Source organism: Tripterygium wilfordii, chromosome 16 (assembly GCF_013401445.1).
Source record: "Tripterygium wilfordii isolate XIE 37 chromosome 16, ASM1340144v1, whole genome shotgun sequence".
Taxonomy (NCBI): domain Eukaryota; kingdom Viridiplantae; phylum Streptophyta; class Magnoliopsida; order Celastrales; family Celastraceae; genus Tripterygium; species Tripterygium wilfordii.
Window position 1 is genome coordinate 385,777 of NC_052247.1, and position 8,991 is coordinate 394,767.

The 8,991-nt window shown below is 37.2% G+C and overlaps 2 protein-coding genes across 2 annotated transcripts; one reads left to right on the plus strand and one right to left on the minus strand.

Moving 5' to 3' along the window:
• Positions 1-564: 564 nt before the first annotated feature.
• Positions 565-4,683, plus strand: LOC119980845 (dihydroceramide fatty acyl 2-hydroxylase FAH1-like). The gene is made up of 7 exons (XM_038823643.1): positions 565-757; positions 1,360-1,430; positions 1,937-2,029; positions 2,188-2,384; positions 2,536-2,641; positions 3,917-4,063; positions 4,334-4,683. The coding sequence occupies exons 2-7, from the start codon at positions 1,380-1,382 to the stop codon at positions 4,451-4,453; spliced, it is 714 nt and encodes a 237-aa protein (XP_038679571.1). The 5' UTR covers positions 565-757; positions 1,360-1,379; the 3' UTR covers positions 4,454-4,683.
• A 662-nt stretch (positions 4,684-5,345) lies between these two features.
• LOC119980844 (berberine bridge enzyme-like 15) lies at positions 5,346-7,370 on the minus strand. The gene has a single exon (XM_038823641.1). It carries the CDS (start codon positions 7,229-7,231, stop codon positions 5,594-5,596), a length of 1,638 nt encoding a protein of 545 aa, XP_038679569.1. The 5' UTR covers positions 7,232-7,370; the 3' UTR covers positions 5,346-5,593.
• Between the last annotated feature and the right edge of the window lie 1,621 nt (positions 7,371-8,991).

Below are 8,991 nucleotides of genomic sequence, written 5' to 3' on the forward strand. Positions count from 1 at the left end.
TGATCCAGACATTCATACCAATACAAAAGGCTTTTGAATTTGGATAAAAGGAAAATTTGTGGTAAAGTTTGCTTAACTCAAAATTAGGGTTATCGATATAACCGAATTGACTAATAATTGAATCGATTGGTAAATTATTTTCAAAGAAACTTACATATTTTTTTAAAGAAATGATCGATAACTGAAAATCCGAAATAACTGATTGTTTTTCATCTCTACTCAAAACAACTTTTGATCATAAGCTGAGTGTTGACCTAATTTATCATGTTCTCATATTAGACATTTCTGTGTGTGCGGGCTTGACGATCCAAATTTAGACAGTAATCAATAATGTCTTTCCCGATTAAAAAAAAAAAGGTTCGTTTGGCCATTCTGGGTGCGGTGACCGGCAGTGACCCTACCCGCTTGACGAACCAATCAATATTCGGAATATACTATTTTAAGCTGGATTCCGAAAGTGCCAGGCTGGCACCCAATGTGATTCCTCGCTGGCTGATGATTAGATCGTACGGTCCACAATTTTCTTTTCTTTCTTTTAATACTCACACGGCAAAGTCACTCGTTTCCTACTCGAGTCTTGACCCTCTCAAGAAAGGAAGGAGGAGCCCCGTCTCGTCACTCCACTGACACCGCCACTCGCCTACAAACGCTAAACAACACAGCACGCATTGTTGTTCTTTGCTGGGTTGTGGGGTTGCTTGTTTTGGAGTGACAGAGCCAAAGACTCAAGCTTTAGATCCGCCCCGCACTGTCTTGGGTTAGTCCAATCTCTAGTCTTCTTCTTTCGGATCTGCGTTTTCCGTTATTGTGGGTTTGTGGTGGATTGTTGGTTCTCTTGTTTTTTGGGTTCTGTATTATTAATCATATCTGGGTTTTCTCAATTTGTCTTTTTTCCCCTTTTTCGGGTGTTGATAATGTACATTGTCGAATTGAAGGGTTCTGCTAATCTCTGATGAGTTTCTGTTTGGTACATGAGAAAATATTGGGATCGAAAACTGAATTTCAACTAGGTTTTCGTATGTCCAGTTAACCCAATTGATACTTGGGATGTCGAGGGGTCCCACGCAATGAGAATATGAGGTTGCGTTGAATTCACGGTTGGATATTTGTCTTTTTCAATCCATGGAAAGCAGTGACTGAAACTGGAAATGCATTTCTAATTATTTTTATTTAGATTTCAATTTTCTCTTCAAATGGCCATCGGCTTACTGTTTTTTCTTGTTTATTTCCATGTTTTTTTGACTAATCATTCATAAATTTATGACTTTACTGGTTTGTTGCAAGCCAATCTCTGCAATTCAATTAGCGTATTTAGTTTGGTCCTCACATTTCCTGTTCTTTGATTTGATGTGCCTGCAGCCACTTAACCAAGAGATAAGATGGTTGCACAGGAGTTTACAGTTGATTTAAATAAGCCTCTTGTCTTCCAGGTAACTTTGAAATTCAACTATTTTGTTTATTGTGTTTACAATATCATCCGTTTGTTTAGGCTGCCCATGTTCGACTAGTCTTCACGTAATGTGGGGGATTGATAAGATTTCAGATCTTATCACAAATCAAAAAGACTAGGATTTCCTTGAACTGTTTCCTTGGTAAAAGTTATAGGAGGATGGAGTTTCATGTTGGTAGCCAAATGCATTTGGGCCTAGTCATTTGAGTATAATGGCATTTTTTTTTCAGTTGAAGATTCTATTGACTAGTAGAGTGAGATATTATCTTCCTGTGACACATGAATATGTGAGGCTTGTTTATCAATTTATAAATTTAATTTCAGAATCAAAACTACTGATTGGTGTAGCTATATCCCAATTTTTGCATGATAATGATCTTTTTCATTCTGTTGCTTCTTTTTTGATCGACTTCATGGTCAATTTTTCATTGTTTTTAATGTCCTTAGTCTTATGTATAATTCTAATTTCTCGACAATTTACTTCAGGTTGGTCATCTTGGAGAAGCTTATCAAGATTGGGTTCACCGGGCTATCCCTACCAAGGAAGGCCCTCGATTTTTTGAGAGTGATTTTTGGGAGGTATTACATATTTTCTGAATACCAACAATGTGACATAGAGTAGATGCTCTGCTACACATATGCATAAATATATAGTAATGTTAGTTGGGATATTCAATTAATCACACTCTTGGGAATGTATACTGAATCAACTTTTGAATCTTCTTTTTTTGAAATAGTTCCTGACACGAACAGTCTGGTGGGCAATTCCAGTCATTTGGCTGCCAGTTATATGCTGGTGCCTTTCATTGTCTTTCCGGATGGGGCATACCCTTTCTGAGTTAGCTATGATGGTCGTGGGTGGCATATTTGTGTGGACGTTGATGGAATACTGTTTGCACCGCTTCCTCTTTCACATCAAAACAAAGACTTATTGGTTATTACTCTCCTTCTCCCCTTGCTTATTTGCACAATGCACTTGCACTTTTCTGCTTTTTGGATAAATTGTTTAGCTTTGGTGCTTACTTTGGATGGTTTACATTAGAAGAATACCAGAATAAGGTACTGATTCACTACAATTTTATTAGGTGGAACACTATACACTATCTTCTTCATGGTTGCCACCACAAACATCCCATGGATGGCCTCCGGCTTGTTTTTCCTCCTGCTGCAACAGCTGTTCTTTGTATACCTGTAAGTGTCCTCTGTCCCCTTGGTATACCCAGTCAATGGTGATTATTTTTTTCCTGTGTTATTCGTGGTGATGATCTTATTTATTTTAATGGAAGTAAGTGTGTTTTTGTCCCTTTCCATGTTATAAAACCTGGTACGTGTTGATGTTTAGCTTCTTAAGTTTGTTGTCTGGACCTACTGCTGAAAGCCTGAAACTAGGTTCATTGACTTGGGTTTTTCAACATATTATCAAAACTGAATATTTGTCTCCATTGTAGCAACGGTGTCCAAGAAGTCATGTCTGTTCCAGAAAGTTATAACATAACGTATTTTTGTTTAGATCAGTTGAATCGTTTCTTTTATCTTACAGATGATGCCACCTCTCTACTGGACTAGATGCACATTAGAGCTTTTAAGTGCTTTTTAAGTATTCTGTTAATAAGGATCAGCTCTATTGGCATGATATTATGATTGATGAGAATGAGTGGTGTGACATAGCAAGTTTCAACCAAATTAAGTTAAGCCATGGAAAGAGATGATGGATGATGAACGATAGGAGATGGAAAGTATGATACAGTGGGACATTAGTATTACTAGTGCTTCTTGAGATAGACTTTATATTCAACAATGTAAAGATCAAAAGTGTGCCACTCGATCGAAAGCACTGTATTACACATTATCAGTATGTGTGTTTATGTGCTAGAAAAAACTTTATGGGTTCCAGGACCAGGGTTGATAATGCTATTTATGGCAAAAAGGATTGTATCTTTGCACTCATGACAGCATAACGTCCAGAACTAGATAAAAAGTTTTATATAGATTGAAGAATGTTCATATTGCACTATAACCACTTCCATACTGAGCTTGAGTTGGATCACGCTATTTCTTCCTGCTTATTTTGGTTTTTGGTTTATGCTGCTCCCGTTACTAACTTACCATATGAATGGTATTATGCTCACCACTCCTAGTTTTATCAACTTGGTGATGTCTACTTATTTTTTCTTGGCCTTTGTGGTGTGAGATCATAAATGACTATGCATTTTGATGATTCAGCCTTAAGGCTGTTTTTCTAAATAGAGAAACTCTTATTGTTTAGATTATTATAGCGAATATTTCATGGTCAAAGAACTATAAAAATGTGAGCAATTGAAGTCTCAGTACAGTGTTGGTTTGTAATATATAAGTTACAGGAGTAATGCTTTGTCTGCTTGCATATGTAGACTGTACAGTGCACGTCTTGAGTGACGTTCTTAGTTCTGTTTTACTGACTGCTTTTGTGACTATTTATCGATGCAGCTGTATAATTTGATTAAGCTTTTATCAACACCTTCCGCTGCCCCTGGTGTGTTTGGAGGAGGACTACTAGGCTATGTGATATATGATGTCACCCATTACTACTTGCATCATGGCCAGCCTTCAAGTACGGTACCAAAAAACCTAAAGGTAAACTTGTGAAAGTTCAGTTAATCATGTCCCGTGCTACTCCTCTGTAATTCGGGGTTAAATGAATCTTACGAGTATCATTGATGTCCAGCAGCATAAATTTCACTTTTGATCTAATAATATTATTCGGCTAAACAATCACTTGGTCTGAAAGCGTGAATTCTGATGTTTTTGTTATGTTATGCTGGGTGGATTTTTTTTTAGATAGTCACTTGAGCCATTGTTAATTCGTCATTTGGCTTACAAAAGATGCATTCTGGTCTTGCACAGAAGTATCACTTGAACCATCACTTTAAGATCCAAGACAAGGGCTTTGGAATCACTTCATCACTCTGGGACAGGATATTCGGAACTCTTCCAGGGGCTAAGATGCCGGAAAAAAGTAAATAATTCAATGTGAAGGATATCATCTGCCAATTGTTTTCAACTATTAATGTTCGGGGGTTATACATTTATTATGTTCTTGGGCATTTTTTTTTACTGCTATTTTATTTTTCCGTAGTTTGTTGATGAATGATCTCCTGGATGGACAGGCCAAGAACAACATCCATTTTTTGTGGTGTCCATTTGTATCAGTTTGAAGTTATATATAAATAGAATGTTTGCCTATTTCATCTTAAGATTTATTTTTTTTTAATTTTACTTGTATATATAAACATTTTGCCAATTGCAGTCGTGCTTGAATTTCCTGGTGGATAGATTCCAGAGAGCAATATTGTCAATATTAGGATCCGTAATACAGAGTATACCTTTACTGGGTCTGCATAATTCTGGCCTGTTGACCTTGTTGAATGTTAGATTGACGGTTTCTGCGAGATAACCGCAGGTTCACCACCGTCTTTGACGGTTTTTTAGGAGAAGAAACTGGTATCTATGGGGTCAGCATGGTTGACAAGCAATGTCTGTGCTTACTTTGACAACTGACCTTAAGTGCATCATTTTTCTCCCCCACCTCCTCGGTTGCGACCGTAAAGAAAGACTTTTCCCCCCCATACATGTCACCATATTGTCGGCTATGAATTTGGGAATTTGGTTGCTGTAGATATGTCATGCCAACATGATTTTGTTTTTCTGGACTGTCTCACTTAATGATACTTGATCCCAAGAAAATGCATAGATGACATGTAAGGAGATAGACTTACCATGTAAATCATTCGGTTGAGACTTATCCAATCAATGTGATATATTTAAGCCATAACACTTGTGGGTTGAGCTGGACATGTGATTGGATTCATGTACACTGAACCCTGAACGTTCAAATGAAAAAAAGATAGGTCAGCAGTGACGATCTACTCCATTTCATTTTCCTTCTGTGTCCTAAGAAAACTCTGAAAACCCTTTGAAGGCACTGCGCACCAACTTCAGATTCATTGACAGAAATCAAACAAAATCTTGTACACATTTATTTTTCTGGCCAAACAAAAGTCCGTCTGAAACACATAAATTAGATCAGAAAACATAATCTTATTCCTGTTTACTTCTCTACAAATCACAATCTTAGACAAACAAGGACGGATGGATAATCCGTCACTAATTCCTCTTTCTAGATTTCTTTCTGAGTGAAACTGGAAGAGGTGGGATGCTCTGCTCATGCCTGTAGAAGTTATCTGGGTCAATCTTGGTCTTCACTTGCACCAATCTATTGAAATTATCCTTGAAATACTTGGCACCCCAAACACTAGCCTGGATAGGACTGCTGTTGCCCTTCTTGTTCATACCCAGATCAAGATCCCTATAATTCACATATGCCTGTCGAGGATTCATAGAAGCATAAGGTTCCATGTATTTGTAAAGTTCCCTTATCCAATCCATATGTTTTGATGCAATCTTCTCATCCCCACTTTGCCACGATGTTAGATACTGAATCTTCATCAAGATCCCATTTCTGTGAGGGAATGGAGTTTCAGACTCTGAAATCTTGCTCATCATTCCACCATAAGGGTTCCATATCATAAATGGTGATTCCTCTGCTAATAGTCTCTTCCATAGCCCTTCAAGCCCTGTTTCTGGTATGGGTTCTTTCATAAAATCTGATTTGGCTTTGAAATAGTTCCTGAACAAGGACTTCCCTTGAAGTAGAACTTCTGGTGGTGTGTTATCCGGGTACCCGGCCATGTAAAGAACTGACCGAATCCAGCTCGTTTCGATACAATCTTTACGCGTTAACCCTAATTCGGGGAAGCTGGATTTCATGATCTGGAGGAGTCTGTCTGCATCACCAAGAAATAGTGCATTATATGCTGTAGCTACAGTTCTTCCACCATTGCTAGAATTGGCAACATTGATGAGAACTCTAATGAAGAGATCCTCATGAAGTTTATCTGCAACTTCTTGCCATCTATAGAGGATCCTTGAAGCACCTTGTTCCAATGTTTTTGTAACTGTAAAAACTGTCACAGTTGCAGGAACAGGAACCAACTTCAACTGCCAAGCAGTAATGATGCCAAAGCTAGCTCCTCCACCACCTCTGATTGCCCAAAACACATCTTCCCCCATCGATGCTCGATCGAGTACATGTCCGGTTGCATCGATTAATCGAGCATCCGCAACATTGTCAGCACCAAGACCATATTTTCTCATCATTGAACTATAAGCACCACCTGTGATGTGCCCTCCAATGCCCAAACTTGAATAAAGTCCAGCAGGAAATCCATGAACTTCTGATTTCTCTGAAATCCTGTAATAAGCTTCACCAATTGTCGCTCCGGCTTGAACCCAAGCGCTGTTATCTTCAATATCAACATTGACTGATCTCAACCTTGAAAGATCTACAACAATGAAAGGAGATTCAATCTCTGATGCATAAGAGAGACCCTCATAGTCATGTCCTCCACTCCTCACCCTCAAGTGAATTCCAAGCTGTTTTGCACAAATCACAGAAGCTTGGATGTGGGATTCTTGTAATGGCTCGAAAATGAATTCGGGTTTCGGCACCGATGGTGTCAAGTACCTCAGATTCCGAGCAGAGGATTGGAGAACACTTGTGAAATTAGAAGAGTTTGGTGTGTAAAAACATGTAGAGAATGGAATTGGAATGTTAGAATTGACGGTAAGGCATTGCTTGAAACTGTCTTGCATTGAAACTGAAGTTGCAGATGATAGTGATGAAAGAAAGAGTAGACATAATAGAAGTGATGAGAGAACAGAAACCTTTGAAGACACAACCATGGTTTCTTTCTTGGTTTTGGTTCAAGAACTGCAGTGTGTGAGTTGTCTTTATAGATGCTGGGACCTGTTAAAATTATGGGTGTTGCACAGCACGCCACGCTTTCTTCTTTATTTTTCAAGTCATGTCTCATCAATTCATCATGTCTTTGACCGATGGAAATCTCTTGTACATATAAGTGTACAATTAGCCTTTTGGTAAATCAAGCAATAAAATTCTCTGTGCTTTTTCTACTCTCTTTTCTTCTCTCTAATCATCTTTCTTTCTCATCTGCAAATTCAAACATACTCAAGTTCTAACATAGTGTGGAAGCATAGTTTCAGCTTTGTTAGATAGGACTCCACCTGTTCATTCTTTCGGTTTGACATAACTCAATTTACACATGTCAGAGAATTTATGACTTCTTTGTTGTCTTACATCGCTTGACTAAGGCAAGTGATGTAGATTTATGGATAAGAAGTAAGTCGCTTAAGACTATTAGAGAATGTTGAAACCCACATAAAAGTCTCATCACCTCTAAACATACAAAGACGATGCCATGTGAAATTTATATGATTTATAAGACATGGAAGAGACTCAATTCATTGACTTAAACTTTTGAGTTAAAATGAGTTTTCCTCGATTGACAAGTAAACTCATATATATTAAACTCATGTAACATGGATTCACCCCGTCCAAATTTTTAACAGACAAGCGCATGGGCTGCCGACGTATACGTACCTGATAATATGGGTAATTTAACAAGGAGTTCAAACCGTGTGGGCCCGGTTGGATCGATGAAAGAATAAAGTAAGCTATAATCATATAGAGAAGAGACAAGACAAATTAAGAAAAGGAAATTAAAGCAAAATCAACAAAGTGGAGCCGGTTATGCAACCAGATCAAAGAAAAGGGTTTTACTTGCAAACAAGAGGATGCCGTATACAATTCAATTTAGGAGTCCAAATTTGTAGGGGTGTCAAAACATTGATTCTAGGACATTTTTAGGCTCAGACAACAATACGTGTTTACTAAATATTTACATGTAGAGATCCTAATTTGGGTTGAATTTTGAATGTACTTAATTGACCAAACCCATATTAATTTAAATTTGAACAAGTAAATAGGATAATCACCTAATCTGGGTTAGAGTCCGGATAAAATTTTTGTGTTTGCAGCCAAATTTTGGACATATAATTTACGTCAAAACTTAATTTAATCTCGATTGAATAAATTTGATCATCTAAACTAGACAAAATTTTGTCACTCTAGGGACAAGCTTAAGAAGGAAAGTGGGGCACGACTATTTGAAACTTGACTTGTAGTTCAAAAAGAATAGGAAAGATACTAGTCAAACACGAGAAGTAAAGGGGGAATCATATAAGGAATTAGACTTTATTTTTAGGACATTAATTGAAGGAAATTTTAAGCTATTATAAAAGGGGGAGGCATGGCACAATTAGAGGGAAGTTGTAGAGCTGCATTCACTTTAAATTTTATTTTTGTTCTTGTCTCTAATTTTTATTCTTGTTTCATGAATTTCTCATATTTAATTTTCACGTGTTCTTCATCTATGGGTTGTAACTAAATATTTTTGTTATGATGTGATGTAACCTAACATGAATATTATTTTACAAGTTATTCAATTTTACAAGCATGCAATTATAGTTCAATGGTTCTTGTTTATAATTTATTTGCTTAAAATTTATTATTTATTTGATTGAGTGACCACCAATTTAATATGCATATAAGACTAAGAAACGAACAAAATTTGCATGTTTTA

Excerpts from the sequence above, each read along its gene's own strand:
- LOC119980845 (XM_038823643.1), top strand. The coding sequence starts at position 1,380 with ATGGTTGCACAGGAGTTTACAGTTGATTTAAATAAGCCTCTTGTCTTC. Across the intron at positions 2,030-2,187 it reads TTGAGAGTGATTTTTGGGAG|TTCCTGACACGAACAGTCTG; the intron begins GTATTACATATT and ends TTTTTGAAATAG. Across the intron at positions 2,385-2,535 it reads ATCAAAACAAAGACTTATTG|GTGGAACACTATACACTATC; the intron begins GTTATTACTCTC and ends CAATTTTATTAG.
- LOC119980844 (XM_038823641.1), bottom strand. The coding sequence starts at position 7,231 with ATGGTTGTGTCTTCAAAGGTTTCTGTTCTCTCATCACTTCTATTATGT.